The 27287-nt window shown below is 40.5% G+C and overlaps 1 protein-coding gene across 1 annotated transcript in view; it reads right to left on the minus strand.

Moving 5' to 3' along the window:
• The window catches only part of SCML2 (Scm polycomb group protein like 2), a gene marked incomplete at both ends in the record, with an annotated part of 55265 nt that extends 28355 nt beyond the window's left edge, over positions 1-26910 (minus strand). Inside the window, 6 exons of the mRNA XM_084305888.1 lie at positions 4801-5044; positions 6434-6522; positions 10745-10979; positions 16343-16413; positions 21774-21842; positions 26889-26910. Of these exons, the coding sequence (XP_084162014.1) occupies positions 4801-5044; positions 6434-6522; positions 10745-10979; positions 16343-16413; positions 21774-21842; positions 26889-26910 (730 nt within the window). The remainder of the gene's footprint in view (positions 1-4800; positions 5045-6433; positions 6523-10744; positions 10980-16342; positions 16414-21773; positions 21843-26888) is intronic.
• Positions 26911-27287: the final 377 nt, after the last annotated feature.

The following is a 27287-nucleotide window of genomic DNA, read 5'->3' on the forward strand; positions in this document are numbered from 1 at the left end:
CTTAAGGCACCTAAAATGTTAAAATGATGCTAACACTCCAGCCAGGAAGGCATGGACAGGACACCTGATGTGTATACTGGGCAAGTTGCTAAAAAAATATTGTTTTAGCCATAGAATAGAGGTAGTGAACACAAAGAAAAATACAATGAGTTGGGGGAGAACCAAACACAGCTTTTGTAGAGAAAAAGTCCCATCTCACAAACCCATTGTACCTTCTTTTTAAGGAGTCAACACACAAGCAGATGACTGAAAGTCAGCAGATGCAGTCTGTGAACTTGCATTTGACAAGATCTCACACCACGGACAAAAAAAAAAAGAAAACAACAAAAAAACAGCAATAACAAAAAAAAGCCTTAAGAACCCTTAAGTAACAGTGGAGGATATGAGAGAAGGTCCTTATGATCCTTCTGAAGAAATTGTTAGAAAATACCACACAGTGTCCAGGAATAAATGGACACTTCCACAATCAAGAGGACTCGAGAGGAATCCTGATGAGATCTCTGCTTGGGCTTGTGCCATTTGAACCGTATATGATCTAGAACAAGAACAAAGCATGAGATGGCAACAAATGTTAAACAATTATATAGTTGGTAAAGAAAGATATTGCAAACTAAGCAGTTGCTCAGCAGATGAGAAAATAGAAGATGAAATTCAGTGTCAAGCAATTCAGAATGATCCAGTTTCTGCGACTAATGAAGCATCACAAAAGGGTCGTCTTGGAATGAAAATAAATATTTCCATGACAGCATTAATACATTGCTCAGCAGCAGTCCAAGATCCCAAATACAAATTTAGGAATAAGAGGAATAGAAAACAAAAGAAAAATCAGAACAATGCCACCAAGTCTTAGATACCTCATGCACTTCTGGTTCCAGTGGCTCAAAAATGACAGAGCTCAGCTGGAAACTGTACAGAATAGCCAAGGTGATCAGTGGAATTAAATTGATCACATAACAAGGTAAAGCAGAACAGGATTTTACAAGTTTTCAATAGAGACAGTTGTGGGAAGATGATAAACCATGGTGGATATCAAGAAAGCTGTTCGGGAATGGCCATTTACTGACTCCTCCTGTACAAGAACTGGAGGCCCGGGAAGCTGTTTCAGTCCAAGAACTAGAGGGCAAAACATGAAACCAGCAGCAAGGGAAAAGCTATCTCCTCTTCCACACACCTCCCTGCTACAGGATGCTTTGGGAGCTAAAAGTTCATGTCTCCAAAACATAAGTGAACAGAAACAAACTCTTCCAGGAGGCACTCAGCATAAATTATTTGGGGCTTGGGCAGTGCTGGGCCGTAGAGTGCCAGATACTAGGAACACATCTGCAAACCTCTCTCCTGCGTGCTTTTGCTTTTCTTCAGACATCTGCTTTCAGCCTCTGCTGGAAAAAGCCTCCCGGAGCAGGTCCTTCACATTCATCCAGCATAGATATTATCATGCCAACTTTTTTCACCAGCCATAGCTCACGCTGCTGCTCCTGTGTGACGAGTCATCTGTAAAAGCACTTAAGGGCCCAAGAGACTCGGAGAAAACAAGCTACTGCATCCTTAAAATATTAACCTTGGGCCAGCAGGTCAACCCAACATCAAGCACTGCTGTCAAACCACACATTACGTAAATTACTACTATCCTAGATATTTCTAAGGAATCCAGCTACAAAATCAGCTAAGTACAGCTTCTGCTCGTATAAACATTAAACAAGTACATCTCATCCCACTAAGCACATGCCCTGACACCCAGCCAGGTCCAACCAAGTCACATCTGCTGGAAGGGACCGAAGACAAAGCATCGGCAAGAAGATTAAGGACTGAACATTAGAAAGTTGTTTTGGACTACTGTTTGTACCTACCTTCGTCATTTTATCTTCTATTGATCATGTCTTAGTTCTTGAGCTTATCTTTCTAAAACCAATGCGAGTTACAGAGCGCAAGGCTGAAGAGACCACATATCCTGTTTTGAATAAATTCACCAATATCTAAGAAGGCCTTGTACAAACTGTTCTTAAAAACAACCCATGACAGAGGGCCTACATTCTCTCTGGGCATCCTAAATGGCTAAGAGAGTAAACAGCTGCAATAAAATGTTCTCTAATTTTCAGATCATCTCCGTTACTGCAGTCTCTCTCTTGCTAAGTGCTAAATCAGACAACAAACACGTAAGTCTCATGGCAGGAAATTGTTGTCTTAGGTACGGATGAAAACTAAAGCATCATTTATCATTTTCATACTTAGATTACAGGATATTGTTCTTGCTTAGTGACTAAAATTTGTTTTGTTTTCAGCCCTTCGCTAGTGATTTGCCACATTTAAATGACTTCAGGAAAAAAGTAGCTATAAAAAACCTGGAGTATTTCACATCATACCAACTCTGAAATCTAAGCCACGCTCCGTCAATTTTTTTCACTCTCTACTGTGGCAATTCAAGACAGAAATACTAAACTAACCTGCAGGAAAAAAGTCTGGGCTACAGCGATACCATAATATTTCAAGTGAATTCCTACAATATGTTATCTGTCATGCTTTCTTCCATAACAGGAGTAGTCAATGTTAATGTGACTTAATGAAGAATCCTGACAACATTATCAAATTTCTGAATTGAAATGACTTGATTACACTCTCCTTGAAGCTATTATTTACATTTTAATAAAGGACTCTCATTACAGTACTTTAATGGCTCAAAAGCAATCAAATAACAGTGAAATAAGTAACCTGAGAGCAAAAAATATTTCATCTAGCTATGTAAACTTGACAAATGCACGCCTGAAAAATAAGCACATGAAGCAAAATTTGAAGAAGAAACTCTTCCTGCTCTGAATGGGGAAAAAAAAGGACCACACAAAGTTTTAATAAAACTGCAGTTAACCTTGGAGACGCTTTTAGAACTGCAAACAACAAAATCCTTGGCCTTCACCTTCCTGCTCCCCACTTCTATCATGTCTCTGAAGTTCTCCAGTTTTGACTAAACTTCTGCAAGAACGTTGCCTTGGGTCTTATCAGTGCTTGAAGTGTCACTGTTTTTCATAAAAAGGGGATAGAATCCAGAAAGTGACATGGCTAGGTAATTTCAGCCTGCACCAAATTTGAACACACTCAGGAATTGTGTTTATTTTAATACCCAAACAACTGGAATATTTAATCAAATTTACTAACTAATTGTTATACAACCCTTTGATCTCTACCAAACACTAATCGGCCAAGAAGAATGTTGTACATGTTATCTCAAAACACTGCTGGGTTTCCAGCACTGAAACTGGAGTAGACTAAACAATTTCATAACGCTTCTTTCCAAAAGATACAACTGGAGTCAGCAAACTAAACAGTCATAAAAATATCTTCTAAAAAAAATTTACATCACTTATTTACACGGCCCCTTTCCTATAAAGCCATCTTATTTCTCCATAGTTGACATAATTAACTTACCATAACAACACACCTCATTCAGGACTTCTCCAGACAAAGTCACCCTTCTGAAGAAGCTGAGCTGTGCACTTTACAGATTGGGAACACACACACATCAGGCCGCAGTCAGTTTGGGACCCACTATATCATTTTGGTTGAATGTAGACCGTCCTCAACTCCCTTTCCCATGCCTTCTCACTGCAGATTTGTACCTGCACATCTTGGATCTGTCCGTACAGCTCCACACACCATTGCTCCCTCGCTGAAATCTGCTGCTATGGACTAAACTAGATTAGTTACTGTGACCCAGTAACTGCGGACACTATTACAGAGGGGCAGGTGAGGACAAGGACACAGAGGAATCAAACAGCTGAGAAAGGGACTCTGAACTCATCTCAGCTAGATCTTCCATACAGCTCATGACCGGTCGGCAAGGGACTGAGAAAAATAACAGGCAGGAAGAAAGCAGCAGGAATGACTGATTTCTTCCCTTCTTTGGCACCTCCTGTGGGAGCTCTGTGATACCAGTTTGCTTGTTCCTTACCTAGCAGCAGCTATGAAAGTGCTCACCTTTAGAACAGCTCAGTCTGGTCAACAGTATTGAAGTGTTTAACTAAAACACAGTTCCCCTCTTTAAAAACCCCTCTTTCATTCAAATCGGAAGAGGGCAAGGGTAGAAGAGCCCAAAGAGTTTGGCAGAAAAAACTTGCATTATAGAAACGTGACGAAGTAGGAGAGGGATTACATTCAGGGTATTTCTCTTTATTCTGTTTCTGACTTTCTAGGGTAGGCGGCTGTAGATTATAAAACAAGGTGGTACTTAAGAGGACTCTATAACCATTAAGCACAAATATCCATAAAGGTACGAGGATGATAAAGCATTCAGAATAGGCAGCTACGAGACAGAATTTTGCGAGTGTGAAGCAAAAGCCTCCTAAATATATATTTGAAACCTTCAACCTTCACAGAAGCAAAGTTGCCCTAATATTCTCTTCTTTAAAAGATTATTTTACTTTATTTTCTTAGCGGTTAGCTTAATGTAAAGTGCTGCTGCAGAGAATATATTGGTATCGTTAAACAGGAGCATCTATCTACAATACAAACGGCAAAACTAGTTTAGTCCAAGATTTTTCACAAGCCCAGGAAAATTCAAGGTTATCAAAAGCCCTTCAATGGTAGAGCATTAAATAAAATGCTTCCAGAGTTACTACAAACAGACAAACCTGTTTCCCAGAAACTATCCTATTAGCTTTAAAATACGTAAAGAAAATTCAACAGTATTTCGTCCTCATCAACTGCTCGCAAATCAAATATCCAGTCTTATCTGCATACAGCCAGCTGGTTTTTAAAATTCTGCTGTAATTGAGGGGAAAAACAATTAAGCAATATTATTAGTCATCTTACCATTGTTCCCTGGTGGTTGTAATGCATCTCCTGTCAAGCTACACCATCCAACTGGGAAAATATCTCGAGAATCACATCTGCACCAATAGTCAAATGCTCCTCTCCAGCCATCAAACGTAACAAAAACTTCATCTCCTTTCACATCTCCGATGGTTGCTGGGCAAATCAAGTACGGGTTCTTTCTATCTATAGCTTCAAGTTTCATTCCAACTTTAAAGCAGTTTGTCACAGGTTTTGGTGGTTCCTACAAAAGTAAGATTGGTAGAATATTTGCGTTTGTATGACCCTTTAAAAATAATAATAATTAAAAAAAACAACAACAGAAAATCCATTTTTCTTCAACATTTTTATTTCTTATACTCACTACTCTCAAAAAGTTACAGTAGACATCCAAAGAAACTTACTGATGCTTCACATTTGCTTTTTCTCTTCTGTGGTATAAAAATCTAGACTCTATTCCCACAAACACGGTTGGGATAATTAGCAAAATTCCCCATGGCAGCCAGGCTGTGCTGGAAGTATTTACATAAGCAATGGGTTGCACCCAATACATTATGCCTCGGCAGCAAGACAGCAAAGACACCACCATGAAATCATTACATGCTAATAAGGAAGAGGAGGTTTGCAGGGAATGGGAATTTCTGGGGACTGATAACTGTCTGGTAAAAGCTTCACCTCTCAATTAGCCCATGAAAAATTCATTAGCACTGGACGTTATTTATAGGCCTCTGGTAACTAAGCCTGCCTTAGACCAATTCCAAATGGACAAAAGAGAACCAGAAATAAAGTCAACGTGACCAGCAGAAGCGTACCCTCACTGCCGAGCTTGTGACCCAAGGGAACCCAAATGACCACCTCAGCCTCAGGAACCTCATTCCCCAAAAATGATCTCAGACATACTGATAGGCCAGCACAGGAAGTACGATTCATCACAGCCCCCAAAATTACAATATGTTAACATGTAAGCGATGTGGCTGCAGGCCTGAAACCAACTCCTTGATTTACTGACATACTTCTGAATGTCGTTCCCAGTATCAGAAATGAAGACATCCAATGCGACAGCATCACAACAAAGCCACATTAATATTACTATTGTTTTCATAAATTGTTTTTTCATGTTTCACAGTAGTTTACCCAAGTCATGTTCAAAAACAAGCAGCTTTTTCTACCATCAACTACTTTCTGATTACATTTTACATGATGAGTAATGTGCCCAGTGAAAACACTTAACAAAACCTTTCAGAGCACTACTTTTCTCTGATGGTTCTTGCTCTCCACTAAAAAAATTTTTTTTACTCCTGTGCACAGTCACTACATGAATGTGATGCTGTCAAGGAGTGTAAGATGATGCATCGTATCTTAAATCCAGGACACAGAAAATGAATTAATGCAATTTTTCTGAACAACACAACATACTTTAGAAGTCTCAACTCAGGAAAAGAGATGCCATCCAACAGGCAGATATATCCTGTCTGGTTTCGTACCTTGACAATCCACTTCAAAGTAGTTTTATATAATATTCTGGCCTTCTTGTGCTGCAGACAACAGGCACTATCTTGGCATCCTCACTAAAAAAATGCAATCATGGACCAATTGATGGAAACTCATTTAGTAGCGGCTCTTTTCCTCTTACCTTCTTGAAGAACGCTGCGGGTGCCATTTCAGCTCCATTTAGAGTTCTTAAGAGAAACATCGGCCACGAAGATGCATTCATCTGGAATCCTAAGTAACAAATAAATTACTCGTATACAATATCCCTACCGTCAGTTTGTAAGATACAACGGGAAGAAAATGATATAAAATTGGCTTTACTAATGCCTAATTCCCTGTGTTTTGCACATGGCCAAAATAAAAGTGATCAAGAAGGAACAGACAGGGCAGGTGTTGGTGCAGAAAGCTGTGCAATACACGGCCATTTTCAGAACTTGTTGATTTGTGACTTTATAATTAAGTGTGTGAGACCTACCAACATGCATGTTCTAGCACAGGAGACTACCAGGTCATCCCACATAGCCCCTGGCTCAGTGGAACCTCCCTGGTACAGAAATGTACCGAGCTGACTTTTCAGGGCCACTTCTCAATCTCAACTTCCTCAGCTCCGGCTTCCCTCATTTATCGAAGAGCGACCCTCTAATTTTTGAAGCTGTTTTAATTCTTTCACCAGACCACAGGCGAGAAAAAGACCACCTGGTTTCTCCTCTTCCACCCCCAAAATAAATAAATAGAAATTCTTCAACAAAGAGCACACAACAGAGAAGAACAAACATATAATGACTTTATATGTTATATATATGTTATATATATATGTTTTTATATGTTATAAAAAGCATGTATCGTATTGAGAAACAAAGATATTTCTACTTCAACATCCTTCATTAAACAAGTGAATAAAAAGCACAAACAGTAATCAAATTTGTTCAGCTGAACTACCTTATTCAAGGAGAACAAAGGTTAAGCTGAAAACACTCGTTCCTGAGAACCTTCCCTCAGAATCTACTCTCTGGTTAAAGAAACAAAATGAAAAACATCCCCTTTGCTTTCTGTGTTTTCCAAATGAATGCTTCAAAGTAATGAGTAAGGTAACAAATGCAGTGGACATTTTTTCTACATCTTTAGTATCCTGTATATCTGGCAGATTTTTACAGGAAAAGTGATGTAATAGTGAGAATTGGACATTCCTCCACAAAGCAAACATTACCAAAACCTGCCAGGAACTGAGGAGCTTCCTCACAACCAAATCTTGAAGATTCTGTTGGAAAAAAATGTCCCTAGAAAGGTGGAATGGATTTGCAATTCTTCATCAGTTAAATCGTTACATCATCTAAAGTTGGACTGCATGGATCATATGGTTTAGCAGTCCTTGAACTTGCAGCTTCAAGCTATTTTCAGTTGGATAAACAGTTTACATGGTGGAACTACCTATGCAACACCCAAATTAACACAAAGCTCACACCTGAGGAATGGCCTCATAATTTGAGGACTGCTGAGCTGATCATCACCCCTGGTTTGACACCAGAGTCTTTATGCAATCTAAACATGTGTGATTACTGAAATGCAATATTCCTAAGCAGCTAGCAGAGACAGGATACATACACAAAGACAGAGGAACGACAACTACACAACAGTTTCAATTAGCTTCACTTGTCCTGTAAGTTGTCCTGGTAAAAACCATACAAAACATTATCTTCACCGTAATTTGTTGAGAACATTAAGCTCGCAAAACCATAAAAGCTCCCCTTTGAAAACCAGAAGCTGGAACAAGAACACTTTTCCTACACTAATCATTTTCTCAAAAACCTTAGGTAACACGTATAATTAAACCGATGTTAAAATCAGGGAGGAGGGGCTATTTTAACTTGTGATTATGAGATAACCAGAGCATTAGTATCCAGAAGGTTCCCTACTACTCAGGGAAAAAAAATAATAAAAAAATCGGTTGCTTAAATGTCTAACAGGAGGTAATTATACACCCAATTAGCTCCCAGCTTTGCCCAGGAACAGGATGCTGTAAAGCTGCCAAGAAAGCTTTTTCAAAAATTTATCTAGGTATGCCAGAATGCTTGATTGCTGGAATTCAGCCTATCTCTAAAAAAAATCTAAGACAGGAGGGACAAAAATAATGGCACTTGCATTCTTTGCTGAATAACAGCAATTGTTCTGAAGGCAGGTAAGCTTATGTTTCTAGATGCAGGGAAACATCTGCTTGTTTGGTGCTGCACTACAAGCAGCCTGACCGAACAGGAGTAAGAAAGAGTATCCAGAGAACGTGGATTTAGGTCAGAGGTTGGACTCGATGATCTTGAGGTCTCTTCCAACCTAGAAAATTCTGTGATTCTGTGATTCTGTAACGGCATCAGTCCTTCTGCTGATGGTCACGGAAAGTTTCTCTTTGTAATGGATCGACTGTCCCCATTATACATAACCCAGAGTTGTGTTATTCATCAGGCTAGTTTAGAAACAAGTTTAAAAAAAATAAATAAATCACTGTCATCCTGGACTAAAGCCATAATTTTAATGCCATACATACACGTAAGAACAGACGTCCTCTTCTCTATTACTACCCTTGCTCATACTGGTATGACTGTACTCGTTCTACAAGGTTGTACCAAGCACTTCAGAGAGGCTACACTGAGTTACTTCTCAAAAAAAAAAAAAAAAAAAATCAGAATATTCCCCTCCAATCTCAAAAATTTCCAGTGTTTCCATTCAAAATGTCTATATCCATATAAAATAAGGAAAAAATAAACCCTTTTGGGTTCAGACTCTATCTCAACTAATACTTCTGCAGACTGGCGCCCAAGCTGCACTGCTTTCTTGTGTTTCTAAAGCAGCACAACAGCACAAAACTCTACCCTGTTAATCTACATGAAGCATCTTAATGGTTACGTGAACTGCTGCTGTATCTGTTTGCCTGCTTAGGAGCAAATCAAGTTTCACACTGTAATGAAATTACCCCTTTCGCTTCACCTTTCTAGCAGAAGATCCAAAAGCTGTTAACAAATACGGCTGACTGGTTTCTTGAGAGGCCACTAAGAGGAAGCATACCAGTCTTCTTCACTGCACCTCTGCCTTGCCACATGTCACAGTTAGAAGACACCAAAGCCAGAACCATAAGACAGGAAGACAACAATAAGCAATTCTTGGCTACAGTTCATTTTTTACATTAAGAACATTATTTCTTGCATCTTTTAAACATTACAAGAAATAGCAGAATAAAAGAGGTGTTACTGTTGTGTTTTGGCTTGGTTTTGTGGGGAGAAAATTAAAGTAAATGTTGGCTATTATTTTTCCATCTTTTCAAAAGCTGAACTATTTTCAGACCAATGTGAAAAATCAGTTTCTTTAAAGATTTCCACGCCTAGAATTTTTAGATATAACAAACATGGTACAAGAATGTAGATCTAGATATACTGATTAATCACAGCAGACAAAAATGATACCACAATTACCTGACCCACAGTAATTAATCAGTTAACTTTGAGCATTTGTTTTAAAGCAAGGAATTCCTTTGTACAGTTCCACATTTAATAAACTTTCACAGTAAGCTTTGACTAAGCCCAAGCACCATTTCTCAGGTTGGGGAGACATGCCGTGGGCCACACTGCTCATGGAAGGCAAACGAAATCCTGCAGACTCCCTCTAAGCCCAGGATAGCTGCATCCTGTGCGTTGAGGTTTGTCATGCTCACAAACTCCTCATGGCAAACTGATCCAACCCACATCTGTCAATTTGAGTAGCTGAGAATTGCATGCAGTAAGCTTGCAGCTTGCTAGAGCTCTGGAGTGCCTTTTTCCTGCCTCTGAGCAGAATGCTGCATTAACCAACCCAGTGCCACCTTTCCCAGATCACAATTTGCTCAGAGTGCCTGAGAAGACATTCCAGTTGTTCTAAACTGTATGCACCTTCTGCAGCCCAGCTGAGCCTTTCACACTCTGGTTAACAGGGAGCGCCTTCTAGTGGGCCACTCTGGTTTCCTGAAGAGGAAAACAGGAGTCGGTCTTCTCCAGCACTCTCAATTCTTATGAAGGTCTACTAAAAGGAGCACGGACAACACCTAGGATGAAGATGTTACCTACTCAGGAGGTAGGGTGTGTGCCAGGGAACGTTTTTAGAAGGGGCACATGACTGTGTCTCACTGTTACAAATGCTGTCAGACACTACCATCTAACACTGAGGACCTCCACTAAAAACTAAAAGCAAAGAAACAAACAAACAAAAAAACCCACAGCAATTATGCTGCTCATTCTTACGTCAAAAGAATCCAAAAAGAAGAAGAAAACCCCACATTTCACTTACCCTGAATTAGTTTGCTCACCTCTCCTTTCCAGTTAAATAACGGTTTGATGAAATGTTAGTACCGCTGAATTTGCCAAGCCAAAAAGGTAAAATCAACTACACAAGAGCATTACTCCATACACGTGGGTTCAGAAGCTCTGTTGCTTACCCAGCGGAGGCTGGAGCATGCCCCCTTTCTTCTCACAGGTGCCAATGGGCTGTATGTCCGAGGAATCCACAAGCCTCCAGAAATCATTTTTGTTGTCACTTCCATCAAGCCGCAACCTTAGCCTGGCACCAGTGATTCCAATGACCGTGGCTATACAGACCGAGGTAACGTTGCGAGGATCGTGGGCTTCCAGCTTCATGCCGACTTTGAAATCATTCGTAGGTGGACTTCTGGACTACAGTAAGAGACAAAAGACCTTTTCTTACTTTCTTTAGCGTTGCTAAATGTACAAGCTAGGTCACTATACAGCTTTCGTTCACCCAAACATTACAAATAACTGCTAAATATCAAGAAGCTTTTCAACTTGCAGCGTTTAGCAGCAGATCAGAGAAGAAGTGTGGATAACCTCCCACCAGCACCATCTCAGACACTTGGTGTTTCTGCTTCATAAACACGACTGCCAGCTAAAAAGATCAGCACTGCCAGGAAGGGTAACAAGGGAATCCTGACAAAAAGAGGAATACAAAGATGGGGGATTAATACTTGCAGTGAATGGAAAGCAAGGACCACAAGAAACATGACAATCAACAAAAACAAACAAACAAGAATAAATATTGCTTTTGAACTGAAAGCTAGTAATTCTCATTTTCGTAATGTTTTGGAAATTCAAACAAAATTTGGACCCTACAGCACTAGGAACTAAAAAGAGCTTAAGTCATGAAAAAGGTTCTGCATCAAAAAAAAACAGCTTATAATGCAAAGAAAGAAGAAAAAGGAATTAATGCTAACTGCAGTTTACAGAAAAAGGAAACAGACAGTCCTAAAGACACACAGGACTTCTGTGCTGAGATATGAACTACAACCTGTGCTGATTCACAGAGAACTGAATACGTTCATACAAACACACAATGAAATGCCAATTTAATTAGCAGCCATGAGATTTTTGGAAAAAGATAATGGCACGGGGAAAAGAAATGTGATGAATGCAACTTGGTCTTTGAGCTGATCTTTATGTCACAGCTAAAGGTTAAAAAGAGAAGGAGAGTATTTTCTTACTGAGCTGTTACCAGGAAAAGAGAAAAGCTCACGGAACAACACAGTGCTGCCAGAGACTGACTGGATGGCAGTCTGCTTGCTTGCCTACTGGAGTAATGTAGGCAATAAGCTCATCTCATTACGATCAAAAATTTGTATCAGCGCTAACTGGGATTGAATGATTCACCTAGTCACGTAGAAAGATGACTCCAAATCTCACTGTTCTCTTTAGCTATCTCTTCCCTTCCAGCCTGAACTTGCTCGTGGTAACTTTATCCAATATTATATCTTACCTTAAATTCTCTCTGCATCTTTGAACCTATAAACAAAATCTACAGTGTATTTCCAGAGGGCAACCTGATCATTTCGCAGTAATGTTTCATCAAGTTAAACAAGCCAAGCACTGACGTTTGTTGTAGGAGGTGATGACTGCTACTCTCGCATCCTGGAAGACTATCTGCACCTCCTCCAGGAGGAAGCTGCTCCTGGACACAGACACCAAGAACCACAGGCAGCCTTCCACGTGCCATTTTAACCCAGTATCTATCCAATACAGACTCACACAACCTGAATCCCAACACAGGAGGCAGGCAGCAGGACCACAAACACAGGCATTCACACTCACCAGATTTCTGTGCCCCTTCCCCTGCCCGTCTGGCCAGGTCAGGTAGGGTTGGGATCCACAGTAGGCACACAGGGTGCACCTGTATGCCTGGGCTGAAGAAGCTTGCTACCTGAACAAGTGTTAGCAATATTTTGTCTCCACCACACTCAATTTTTTAAAGCATATCTTGCTCTACCTTCGCCATGCTGTGCAGGTGCAGTGTTCCAAACAGACACAGATCAACAGGAGGAGCCCCGGAGGAGCCAGAGCCCCCCCCCAAACAAAAAACAAAAACACACCCAAAGACAAGCAATATTGAGTGAGAGTTGAGGGTAGCATCTGCCAGTGCTGCATTTAGCCAGCAGGCTGTCTGAAAGGGGAGCCTGAGCATATTAAATTTAAAGGGCAATTCAATTTCAGGATATTGCTTGTCAAGCTGTTACTTTCTACAACCATGAAAGGCAACTGAGATTGAAAATTTAGGGACTTGGTTTATTTGTTTGTAGGAAAGGTGAGCTTGTTTAAATAGTAACAACTCAAGGCACTGTACTAAAAAGGTGACTCCTCCATACCAGTTCCTTGCAGCAAAATAATAAAACCTGCTAGATTAAGAGCCTTGATTTAACCTCTGTTCAAACCACAAGACGCTTTTATGTTTTAAATTTTCAGCTGCTTGAAAAGAAGTTGCAGGGTGAGAGAAAAGGATGTGGAATGCTTCAAAATTGTAGGTAGTAATTAAAAACAACCGAGAGCAACAGATAAAATACAAGCTGAATTAAGATAAAGGCTCTAATCAATTCCCATTAGCTGTCTATGCCTGTATCTTAATTTATGGTAGAGACTTTAATCTACTGCTCCCCAGGTCATTTTTAATTACTACAAAATTTGAACTTTGTAAAATTCCCACAAGTCACAGTTTTTGGATATAATTGTCAAATTAAACTTCTCTCCGCTTGCTTTTTGGCTGGCCAGAACAGCGTCTTTCTTTCATTACACAGAGTGAAAATGACATGTACAATTCATGGGCAACCCAATAAAAGTCAAATTAGTCCTACACAAAGCTCAAGCGCTTTAGTTTCTAAAATATGCAAACATTAATTAGTGAGAGGAGCCAGCACTGCGATAATTAACATTGCGTATCACTTTCTACTTAAAGGTCAACCTCTAGAAGAAACAGCAAGTCTGCATATGTAAATTGTTTTGAAATTTGCTAAGCACAGACATTAAAGCTCTTCTTCCCAACCCACACACTGCTTAAGCAATCCAAGTCACTCGGATTTATGTATCTCAGTTAGTGCACATTACTTAAACACCTTTATTTAAGATGTTATTCTGTTCAGTTCAGACCTCTTGAGCATTAGTAGCAAAGAGAAAGATACAAGAAAGACACACAGAAAGGCTCCTGAATGGTTTTCTGCCATAGCTACACATCTCAAGAGCATCTGCTCTGGTCATTGTGGCCCATGGTCTGTGAAAATGGCACTGCTGCTCTCTGCCTCTACCCAGGCAGGGCTTGGGGTCTCTGCCCTTAGCTGGTATCCACTCTGAAAACCACATACTGTAGAATTAATTTCTGAAGATAATAAATTTTAGGTGCTCCAGGCAAAAAGAGATAGGGACATTGCTATTTTTTATCCCTCTCTCACTGAAAGCAGCATGAGAAGGGCATTTATGCTCATCTCCTGAAGAGAAAGCTGGGATTCAAGATCTAGTATGAGGAAACACTACCACCTGCTCTCCCCTCTCCCTGTTCTCTGTTCCTCCAAGCAACTTCACATACACTGTATGATGCTCCTCTCCTCCTTGGATTATCCATTCATGTCGCTTTTTGTTTGGTCCCCACTGGAGACCAGTTATCACAGACTGCCAGCGAACCCTCGAAGATACCTTTCTGAACAGATGCAGTCCAGCAAACCAAACATGCCCAGCTTGTCACACCTGGTACAGTTCTCCCAACCTCAACTACCCGATCCCTCAGCATCCACCTGCCCAGTACCGTGAAGGCATACACACTGAAACTCTTCCTACGTAATTCTATGCAGCCAGCTCAGACGCTCCTCAACTTGGGAACAGACTGGACGGCAGCTCCCCCTACAGAGAGAAAAATCCCTGCAGAGATGACAGTCTCCAGAGGGCTAACCAGCTGAAGGTCATTAGCTGGAGTGGGTTTACATGGTGAGGTTCTGGTTGCGGGGGCTGCAGGGGTGGCTTCTGTGAGAAGAGCCCAGCAGCTGCCCCGTGTTAGATAAGGGCCAGCTCCAGGCAGCTCCAAATGGATCTGCCTCTGCCCACAGCCAAAAGCCAGTGAGTTATGCTGTTTGCACCTCTGGGAGAGCAAATTTAAGAAAGGGGAAGAAAACTGCTGGGCAATGGCAGCTGGGAGAGCGAGGAGTGAGAAGCAGCCCTGCAGCCCCCCAGGTGAGTGCAGCAAGAGGGTAGGAGGTGCTCCAGGCAGGCAGCAGCAGTTCCCCTGCGGCCTGTGGAGAGGCCCCTGGTGGAGCAGGCTGTCCCCCTGCAGCCCATGGGTCCCACATGGAGCAGATCTCCACGCTGCAGCCCCCCCATGGGTGGAGGAGCCCCCGGTGGAGCAGGTGGATGTGGCCTGGAGGAGGCTGCGGCCCATGGAGAGCCCCCGCAGGAGCAGGCCCCGGGCCAGAGCTGCAGCCCGTGGAGAGGAGCCCACGCAGGAGCACTTCCCTTTGAGGAGGGGGAGTGAGAGCGTGATTGTGGTGGAGCTCAGCTGCCCAGCTGGGTAAACCACCACATCAGCTTACACAAGATGGTTGATTTAAACTGCACCGGCACATAGATACAAAACCATAGGACAAGGGGTGAACGGAACTTGCACTCCTTACAACCTCTTACTGAACGAGGAACAATACTGAATCCTGAGAACCTAAGACTGTAGCTAGCACGTGCAAGCACTTCAGTAAACTTGATCTTCTAAATTCCTACCTTTGATACGTTTAACCCTAGCCACTCTCCATATTTTGCCTAGCAGAAGTACCACTTCAGCAACCATAACTACACTAAGTTCAGGGGCAAATAGTTTTCTTCATGATAAATCTAGTATTTCCTTTGTATTCTATCACAGAATCACAGAAAGGTCTGGGCTGGAAGGGACCTTAAAGACCACCCAGTTCCAATCCCCTGCCATGGGCAGGGACACCTCCCACCAGCCCAGGCCCAAAGCCCCATCCAGCCTGGCCTTGAACACCTCCAGGGACGGGGCACCCACAGCTTCTCTGGGCAGCCTGTGCCAGGGCCTCACCGCCCTCTTAGTGAAGAATTTCTCCTTTATATCCAATCTAAATCTATCCACTTTCAGTTAAGAAACACTGCCACTTCTCCTGTCATTACAGACCCTAGTAAAAAGTCTTTCCCCTTGTTTTTTGTTTTTTGTTTTTTTTTGTTAATGTATTTTTTGAACTCCAGTATCTATTACACCCTGCTCTGAAAGAGCCCAAATGCAACATATTTGAGAGATCCAGAAAAGAAGCAGTGAATAAGTTCTCCTGCACACGCAAACGTGTATTTTGTACATCTTGTAGCTTCTCAGAACTGAAAGGACTCTTACAGAAATGGGGCTGGAGAAAGACTCCTCTGATTATCAGCCAAATTTTAATTCTCACAGTAAACCTCCAAGATTACTGGAAAAAAATAGGCTTATCAGAGTTCAGAAATATCTTCTATCTGTTTTCATTAACTAGTCTTCTTTTGAAGAAAAAGAGTCCAAAGCTACAACTTTAATGAAACCCTCAAAGTTTGGCTTAAGGCAGAAACCAAGAATGGAAAATCTCAGCCTCTGGCTTCTGCCAAAACTGTAAGCTACTGATAAACAGAGATCAAAAGAAGTCAAACAGAAAGTTTGCAAGCAGTCCGAACATAAAAGTTGCTTCATCGTTACCCTGTAACATGGAAGCACACACACATATACGCTTGCAAAGTATTTGGCATACCTGTCTGAAGCAATGCAGAGGGGCAGCTACTGATTCAGTCTCTTTCAGATAGTCATCCCAATTAAACTGCTCTGGAAGACATAAGATAAAAAAGATCATACTGACAGTTTTAAAGGGAACACAAATTAAGAGAGGTTGGGGAAAGAGAGGGGACAAAAAAAACAAAAAAAAACATCCAACTATCTCATAGAATACATTTTTTTCCAAGAAGAGGATTACAATAAAATGTAAACTCCATCTTTGCAAAATACACAACCCTTGAAATAGCTTTTTGTATATCCATCAGCAGAAATCACACAATTGGCAGATACCAATATAAACTTCCCACGAGTTCTTCGTTTTGTGGTCCACACACAAAGACAAGAGTTGGGATATCTAGACTTAATTCTCTGCACAAAGACCTCCCAAGCATCCCTGGACAAATCCCATCAGCGGTTCCACATCTCAGTGCCCCTAACAAGTGCATGGGAACAGCAGCACTGGTATAACAACTTCAGAGGAGTGCTGAAATAATACATGGAAAAAAAAAAAACACAGATGTTTTGTGTCTGATGAAGCATATGTTGAGAACCACTATCCCCAGTCCAATAGATCAAAAGGATTAGCTCGGCCTTCCACCTGCATCTTTCTGCCTTTTCCTCTGAAGTCACATAAAGGTCTGTCTTTTTAAGGTAAATACTATTGTAATGTTCAGCAACAGAATCATTTTTTCCAGTGTTAATATTGGCATTGCTTATGTACACAGCTGAGTGTATCCTGCATTTGATTTAATCAGCATTACCATTTTTTGAACAACTGGAACAGTACGAAGCACTAACGCCACAGATATAAGCAAGCATTAAATCAATATAAAGCACAAGAGAAAAACTACCACACCACAGTTTTTGTCCTTAAATCACCTAGGCGAGCTTGTTTGTTTAGTTTTCTTGTTCAGGCAGCTGGCATCTTTCTGATGTTCTTGAAGAGCACATCATCACTTAACCCACCCCAAAATAGTGCAATGATGCCACCCAGTGGCTCCAAGCAGCAGTCACTTCACAGAGCATAATCCGTAGCAGCAATGGAGAAATTGCATCATGGTTATCAGTAAAAACACTACTGAGCACAGCTAAACACTTCCCTGCAATTTTCAGAAGCAAAGAAACAACCAGAAAACGTCAGTGTTTTCTTGCACACTGCTTCTCTGAAGGATGTCTGTCGGTTTGAACCTAGTGTTTGCCTGCATTAGTACAGCACTTAGTGAGGCACTTACATGGGGCTTCAAGCAGAAGAGAAACACCCCTCTGGGCTGCTCAGATCCTCATTTTTTGTCACAGCAGACTCAAAAGGGTATGAATGATCTGTCTGTGACACCGCAGAAGGCATGCAATTGCTAACTATATAACAAGTCAGTAACATTTCAAGAGCTGTTAATTTGGCAGACTGGACTCTCTACAGGCTGCTAACAACGACATTTTGGTAGGACACCTTTCAAGAGGAGAAACCCTATTTCACCCCCTCTGAAAACATTACATCCATACGTCTGCATTTCCCAAACTACCTTAGTTGTTATAACAGGACGTGAAATCCTAGGTATTAGAACCATTTTCATCAAGCAAAATGATCTGAAGCTTACATTAGAACCACTCCACTTCTGAAGATACACTGTAGTAAATTAAAGGTCTCAGAAATGCCTGTAATTATCATTTAATTACTGCAATCATAGAAAAGGGAAATGAAAGTATGTTGGTAGCATATAAGATGCATGTCTAGGAAGACAACCACATGGGAAAAAAAAATTACCAAAAAAGCTTCCTTGTATCCAACATGCACAGATAAAGAAACAGTTATTTTCTACATCTTCCTAACTCTGAAGTCCCTGAAAACATACAACTTCTGACAAATGAAGAAAATTCAAGAAAACGAGCTCCTGCTAAATGATTTAACATGCATTCTATTCTCCTTCCCACTCGAACCTGCAGGCTGAATTAAACAGCACAAGAAAAACCTATTATGCAACAAGCCCAACTCTACCAACCCAGCAGCAAAGAGAAAATTGAAAAAAGGAGTTTTTATGCTGAAGAACAAATAAGCATATAGTGGGAACAGGGAAAACGAAACAAACAAACAAACAAAAAAAAAAAACAAACACAGAAGGTAATTAGGAAACTTGGTAAAAAAAATTAAATAGTTTGTAGCCAGCACAGGAATGCAATTCTAAAACAGTAACACAAAAAAAAAAAAAAATCAGTGTGGCCCAACAGCCTGATTAATTAAAAAACAATAACAAAAAATGGATGAAATAAGTTTATGCCATTGTTGCTTACAATAGCATAGACTTACAGTCAATGGCCCGCACACCAATGGCACTTGCTGTTCTTTCCAAACCTGCCTCTTTTTGACCAGCTCTGCCCATCACACAGTAACTTTGTCTAGAAGGGACCCCACAAGGCTGCTAGCTCGGCTGCTCAAAGCAGGTCCCATCACAGCAAGGCTGCTGAGTTCTGAGGATCTCTGTGGGTAACCTCTAAACCCCAATTCCTGGGTTTCATCACCCTCTACGTGAATATTTTTTTTCCTCACATGACACAGGAACACCTCACATCCCAACAAGCATGGCCAAGACATCCTTCCACTGCACCTTGGAGACGCATCCATCTTGGTCTTCTCCACAGCCACCTGTCAGGCAATTCAAGACAGCAAGATCATCTCCCACAAGCTGCTGCTTCTTCCAGCCAAGGAAATCATTCTTCTGGTGTTATCATCCATTTTCTGCTTATATCTCACAACCTTCTTGCTTGTGGTGGCCTGCCAGCTGACTTGCTCTGGTACATCACTGTCATCTCCATGCTGGGGAGCTCCAAACTGAGCAGAGTACTCCAGGCACGGTGTCACAAACACCAAGAAGAAGGAGCAAACATATTCTCTCGGCCTGCTGCCTACATCTTTGCTGATTTGACCGGGGGTGCAGTTGACGTTTGTCACCACAAGAGCACACTGCTGCCTCGCAGGCCCTTTTGGCAGAGCTCCTTTTGAGGCAGCCCGCCTCCGGCCTGCCTGGCCTCAGCAGGCCCCAGGTGCAGGTGTCTTCCCCTGAGATGTACAGGGCTCCCACCAGCCCGACCTATAGTTCCCCAAATACTCCCTTCTTGACCCCAGGCATGTGGTTTGCCTTTCTCCAGTCATCATCAGACTTCCCCAGTCACCAAAATGATAGGGAAGCCCCAAATCTGACAGCTCCCACAGGCCCCATCTGGTCCCATGAACAAGTGGACGTCCCGTTTGCTGGAGTGCTCCCTAACTCCATCGTCCTCTTCCACACACAATGCTTCAGTTTAGTTCCAATCCAAGTTTTACAAATTTTAAATTGAAGATTTAAACTACGATTCAAGTGTAGCTTGTAAATATGTAGAGTCTAAGGTTCTGGTTTATTGTTGCTTAGTACAGTATTACCACAGTCTAAGTTCTGTTTGTACAGATGGAGCACCTTGTGCCTTCTCATCTCATCCCAAGGATCCTTTAGCACACACCTAAAACTTCTGACACGGAGATCTCTCTTTTCTAGCCTTCATCCTACCACCCCTCTTTGCCAAAGACGATGTTTCCTTTTAATTTTTGTTTACACACTCCTGCAAACAAGGTAGGTAAAGTATAAGGTATTTCATATCCTCCTTTTATTCCTTCTAACCTTCCACACGTTGGGATCATTCAGCTAGAATTTTTCTACTCCTGCCTTTCCCTACCTACTTTATTATTTTTTTTTTCAGCTGCTCTTCTCACATTTCTATTTCCCATCCTTTTCGACTTTTCCTATCACGCATCCCCCTGAACAATCTGGAGACTTGCTGGATTGTAGCCCAAAGCACTGTAAAGCAACCTCCTTCAACCAACGACCAAAAGAGGCTCTTTCTTCTTCCTGGCCACCAACAAGCAACAACACAGGACAAAAATTTTCATTTAATCTATCAAAAATCAGATACCTTGCACAATACTGAGCAAGTCACTCCTCTCTAGGTGTTTGACAGGGCTGAGTCTGGATCTCATCAGTAAATTCAGTGCTCAGAAAGCTGATGAACAGCTAGCCCCCAGTGGAGGAACACTGACGACAGAGTAAAGCCTGCTTGCTTAGCACGATTCCTACACAAAGCATCTTCCACATGCTGTTCCCTACTGCAGAAGAAGGCAAGAAGTTTTATAGTGACTCACAAAATATGGTTATCTTAGTCACATGTGAACAGCACTTTGCTGGTGGGGGCTGTCTTATGGGGCTCCATCTGTCATGTCAGACAACCTGATTTTGAAACACAGGCATGCTGAGTCCAGTCTGACTGGAGTTACACTACTGTAGAGGGGAAACAAGACATGTTTTGAGACATGCAAAGTGCATTTGTAACAGAGCAGAACACTACCACTGATAGAATCCCAAGAAGTGAAAGAAAAAAGTCTGAGAAACTTAACTGCATAAAGCTGTACTATGGCTGGTGGTAGCAGAGTATCTCATCCGTATGGCATGAGATCATCAAGGCAACCACTCTATTACTGCACTGGTCAACCAGTACGTTCAATGAATACACAACAGTAACCCACTCCTCGGGTGGTATCCAGGATAACCCCTGAACCAGGCCATTTACTAGGAGTCAGAGGGTATGGAAATGCAAGCTGGGTGAGAGTTTAAGTAACCCAGTGATACTTTATCAAGAGCTAAGGATTCCCAGAAAGATTTTCCACTTCAGTCAACAGTACTCGTGACAATTCTTGCTGGCCCAAATTCAAGCAACTACCACAAATATATGAGGAGCATATAGGGATGTTGCTGCCCTCTTACTGAACCTCACAACGGTGCAACTGCCCACAGTCCCACACACATCCCAGCAATCCCACATATATGATGCCCCATGGCACCTGCTGAGGATACACCGGAAGTTGTCTAAGTTTGACAAGAAGCTGGATCATTTTTGGTAAGTGTGAAGTTTCCCTTAGTTTGTTATTGATAGACAATTGATTTGAAAACATTTTTTTTAAATAAAATTAGAATCCAGTTAGCAATACCCAAAAGCCTTTCTTTGGCACCAGCAAATACATTAAGGAAAGTAAAGGTAACTGGGGTATAAAAGGCATTAAACAGGGAAATACATGATTAGAACAACAGACAGATGAGTAAATGATCTAAAAAGTTAGTGTTTACAGAGAGTTTTTGATTATATGTATAACAAGTACTTGTCTTAGCTAATAAAACTATCAGACTCAAGTCAAGCAGTTTCAACCATCATTTGCTACACCAAAATGTGCTTTGTTAAGTTAAACAAAAACAATGGTATGTTTTTAACTACCATCAGTAATATTCAAAGACATTAGAGGAGGAAAAAAAAAGCCTCAAGAGACATTGCAATCCAAATGCATACGTTTCCTTTCAGGACACCTTAACTAATAACCTGACAGCTGCAATACCTACCACTGTTTAAAGACGGGTTGTTTGCCTGCTGATTCTTGCCATCTTTCTCTTTTTTAATATTCTTTGAATCTAAAAGAGAAGATTCCATCACATAATAAATGTAATATTCCCATCATAATGATGTCCAGCATAACACAGAATGCTTTCAAACAGTACAGAGTGTGTTGTTCCAAAAACTTTCTTTCATCTACTTCAGTGCATAATCAAAAGGTAAATTATATTACAAGTTTAGACACTGTACTATTTTTCTTTCAAAATATATTGCAAAGTACAGCATGAAAAAGCAGAGCTTGATTACATTATATCACATTATCAGAATACATCTAGTTGTAGAAAATGTAGTACTAGCTCCACAAAAAGCAATCCTGCCTTTTTTTTTTCCAAATAACTTTACTCAATCTACACAATTTGAGATCCTCAAATTGCTGGTTATTTTTTTTAAATCTTGTTCAGACCACTGCAAGCTGAGAAACAACAAAAAAACAAAACCTATTAATGTATTTCTGAGCTAAAGATGTAATTCTATATTCATTTTGTTGAATCCTTGAATCTATTTGCCTCACTGCAGCAAGGACTGATAGCCCCAAGGCTGAAGTACGGACCTGAGCCTGGAAAGGGTAGAGAAAAGGTCCCAGGGGAGGCTGGTCAGGACCTTTAAAGCCTATTAGTGTCGAGACACCTTCCACATATAAGATAACCCAGACTCCAGAGTTGTAGAAAACAAAGAGAATTTCAGTGACTTGAGAGAGGCTACATAGGAGTAAACCGGCAACTACGTAAATGCTCAAAATGTGCTGCAAAAATACCACCTGCTTCTCCCAAGGCACATATGGAATACTCCAGATCCTTGAAAGTATGGGAAAAAATGCTATGTTTACTCCTTTACTTAGTCTTCTTTCTTGACTTGCATGCTCTTTCTTTTGGAAGTTTGCCTTCGAAGGTTTGAAAGCAGCTGACAGGTGTCCAAGGAAAAATCCTTAAGGGGGTCGACTTCAGATGGACCTGCTGCAATACTTCTGGGTGGTGCCCACAGAGCTCTAAACCTTGCTCAGGAGTGGGGCTTTCACCTGCACAAGTGGACACCCTACACCTTGACAACTATCAGTGAGAACACAAGGGGTAGCACTAAAACTACATGAGTGACCATGACAAGACACAAAGACAACAGTCACCGCCTCCTTCCTACAGTTCAAAATAAATTCCATTCAGCCTCTTTGGGATTGAACTGAACCCAGTCAGTGCTCGGTTATTCTGGCTTTCAAAAAAAAATTAAAAAAAAAAAAATGAAACAGTCATGGGACTGTCGCATGATAGCTTGCAGAACAGAAGACTTCCCTATCCACTTATTACTGAAGAGGAAATCCAGCGGAGTCCCACATAAGAGGCTTATTGAAGGACAGAACTAATAACTGCTTCCTGCGAATACCCACAGCTTGAAAGGACAGCCATGAAAGAACATCGACCCAACAGTGCCAGATTTCAAACGAGATGACAGCCTTTCATGATAAGAGAAATCAGGAACAGGTGAAAGAATGTGGAAACCCATGGCCTGCACACCAGATGAATTTTTGCTGACATCTCCCACCCAAATTGTTTGTTTCCTGTATCAGGTTTAACGCCTATTCCACAAATACTATAGCAAATAAAAACGCTGAAATGGAATACCCTCAGTGGCACATTTTACTTACAATCATCAATTAGAAAACTGTGAGAACAAGAAGAGATGAAGACATTAATGAAAAGAAATATAAGTTCCTTAAGATACCTCTTTCATTTGAGCTGTAGGCATCTTAATTGATAATAAAAACTCAAAGCACTATCATTTATTTTTATATAATATACATATATATAGGATAGATAGATAGATAGATAGATAGATAGATAGATAGATAGATAGATAGATAGATAGAGTTTTTATATAAGAATAGCAGAAAGCTATTCTTTAAAATGCTCAAGCAAAACACACCCAGCACATGCAGAGGCATCCAAGAAATAAGTCTGATTAAACCAAGATTGTTTTTCAAGTCCGTCCGTCCCATACCCCCCAGCTTTTACGCATGCCATATTTCAATGTTGGGAAGACCACTACAAAGCTGGAGTGTTTTGTCTGCACAGATGAAAAGCCATTAACTGTAAGAATTACTGTCCTGTTTTTCCTTGAGATACCCTGGGTCTACTACTACCTCCCACCACTTGGAAAGGTTTCCCTCAGTCTGCACTTTACAAAGGCTATGATGCTGTGGTGCAGCGCGCCTCTTCCAATGCCATTAGTGAGGGTGGATAAGAATTTATGGATTATTTTTAGAAGAAACATTAAGGAAAATAAGATTTATTAAAAACTAAATTTATAAATCTAAGTGCCTTTAAGTGTGCCAGTTTACATAGGATATTTTGATAGCCTATACTCTGGTAAATTTAATTCCAAAAGATCACTGGAAACAAAATTAAGAAATGGAAGAGTATTATGTCAAATAATTGGACTGAGAAATACGACTCCCTCAGCAAATGAGGCTCACTTTGGTCAAACTTTGACGTCTAATCTCAAAAATGAGGTCATGAATAGCTCTGCAGGTACAATCAGTATTTTCCCTTCATCTCTCTCAGCTAGCTGCTCAATGGTTTACTTCCCTCAACGCTGAGAAGTGGACTTGAAAATGGGAACTTTATTTATATATTAGAGTTTGAAGAGACTTATTAGTTCTAGAAGCTTGAAGTTCATTGTGACAAAAAGAAGTCAGGTGAATTCATTATCTATCTTTCTCTGTTCATAAAGTTCATTTATAAAGACACAAGCTTGAATGTACTTCCCAATGCAAAACACAGTATGTTTTAGATCACTTTGTCAAAACACAAACAAAAATGAAATGATACTACTGTGGATCTAATTACATGCTATTCAGTTCTCTTAAAAAAAAAAAAAAGAAAAAAAAGAAAAGAAAGAATTGGATCCTATTTTCAAAGAAAGTGTTAAAAATACAGTAATATATCTAAGTATATATTTAAGAGCTTTTATATTCACTGTGTAAATACATATATAGGTAGCCTATAACGCATAGAGGCTAAACATCTACTTTCAAAACCCTGCAAAAAAATGTTTTCTTATGGGTAGCTAGATAAGAATACAGCATATATTAAAATCAATTAAAAATAATTAATTAATTTTTTAATTAATTAAAAAAATAAAAAGTAGCGGCACATTCTATTCACGAAACAGCAGTTTTTCAACAGCACACTCCATAAACTAAAGCAGTAGTTACAAAAGAAGATTAGAATAGGTTATTTAACATAGTGTTTTCTCCTTACTGATTCAAAACTCCACGTGTTTACATTACTTCACCCTATCTGTAACCACAGAATTCTTCTGCTGATAAGATTACTCAAGAGACGACAGGCAAGAGTAACCACATCTATCATGCAAGAAATTAGAGACAAGGAAGAAACGAGACAAAGCTATCTTTACTGGCTTGTGAATGCAAAAAAAAAAAAAAGGAAAAAAAAAAAAAAAAAAAAGCACCGTTAGAACATAATAAGGTCTGGTAAAGATGATCCTAGTGACCAATTTATATTTCCTCTTACAAACTCTCATGTTGAACTGCAGCTTGTTCTCTGAGACACTTAACAAATCCCCAACACTTCTTTCTGGGATAAGTTAATCTTTCAGCAAACAAGATGGATTCTTTGCCTGTATACTAGCAAGCATCATCTCTTTTGACAGCATTAGTTTTTAGAGAGGCGTGTTACATGAGGTGTCATGTATTTGTCATCTTTTAAGACTTCCTATTTGCTTGCTGTCCATTATGGGGAAAAAAAGTTCAGAGTCATGCCTTCGAGATCTGTGCAGCTACTTCTTCGCCATCTTAAAGCCTTCAACTCCAGCTTGTGTTCAAAACTTGGCAGGAGACCGCTTTTCTCAAAGAAATCCTTTGTCTCTTCCAGACAGACATGAAACACGTCTGGGTGACAGAAACATTTGCTCTTCCCATGCCATGCAGTTACTTACCCTCATACGAAGTTTGCTAAGACGAGCCCAAGACTTACCATAGGTCAGGAAGGGGCTGCCTTTGCTTTCTAGCGCACAGAGTTGTGAGCACATTTTAGCTACCCTTCCCCAAACTTCAGTGCATGCAGTTGAGCATATCAAGACAGAGTGAATCTAAAATGCCTCCTTCCCTTTCTTTCTCTGCTTCCCAGTGGGATTCTTATCTGCCCAGCACAGAGTGCTTCTTTCAGTATATCTAGACAACAGCCATGCAGAAAAACTACAAGAGAAGGGGGTAGACTTCCTCCATAAACTCTTGGTTCAACAATTAAATAGATGACTGCTGCCATTCCAGAAAATCTATTATAGCAAGACAATTATTTACCAAGGGAGCACACAAGCACATAAAGCAGCTTGGGCTGAAGGTGGAAAGCTCAAGAAAAACACAAAAGTATTAGTAATGTTTTAGGAGGGAAGCCCACTCATCTGAAAGGTTTAAAAAGCAGCAGAAAGCTGGTTTGAAAGAGCGGGTCTTTCTCGCTTTACATTCTCTTTGTTTCACCAACCCAAACACACTTGTTATTTCTTCAGCCTCACTCTTTATTTTAGCACTTAACTCACAATTATCTTCTGCAGACATGACACAGTGGGTATCACACCTTTGTACTACGCTGTGCATTTGTGGACAAATTTCTTTAAAAGTGTACATTTTTATCTTCAAGAGCTTGTAGAAGACAGCTGCTAATACTATTCACTGCAGTAAACTTTTATTCCTTGCACTACTCAGTTATCCTCCTGATAAATTCTGTGCAGTTACAAAACAAAGCACTACATTTCATTTAATACCACATCTAGACACACTGTTCAATTTTAGAGTAGTATAATGACTTCAAGGCTGTCACAGGACAGAATTGCTTTGGCTGAACTTGTATAGAACTCCAGGCTAAGCTGAATTTAGCACACTTACTCTAAAACAATGTAAACTTCATACTTACCTGCGTTCAGTATATATCATAACTTCTCTTCTCGAATTCCACAGTATCCTAATTGTTAAGTAATACACCACCACCACAGAAGAGACAGTTTAACAGGTTCCCTATTTTCTTTCCTCTTGGATAAAAGCTATCAGGCCTCACCTTTAGCTGCTGTTCTCCCCATGGTAACACTTCTGTGATCTTCTCTCTCACAATAAAAAGGCTGAAGTTGAAAGACCAGTTAATTCTTCCTTTCAGCACAACAGTTTCCTGTGGAGTAATAATACAACAAGTTAGGGGGGGTTGTTGGGGTTTGGGCTTTCTTGTTTTGGAAAAGGAGGATTTTTTTTTTTTTTTTGTATTGTTGTACAATTATCTTGCTGGTATAAAGTTGCAAACTTTTAACAAGCTGCTTGTAGAAGAGCGGCACGTAAACAATGGATATGTCAAAGTAGCAAGGGTATAGAAGAACCCAAACTTTTATTTCGTTGATTTCGACAGTTTGTGGTAGAATGATTTGCATTTTCAGTGAATTTCTAATTCAAAGATATAAAACATGCT

The sequence above is a fragment of the Netta rufina genome, assembly GCF_964035555.1.
Source record: "Netta rufina genome assembly, chromosome: 1".
Lineage (NCBI taxonomy): Eukaryota > Metazoa > Chordata > Aves > Anseriformes > Anatidae > Netta > Netta rufina.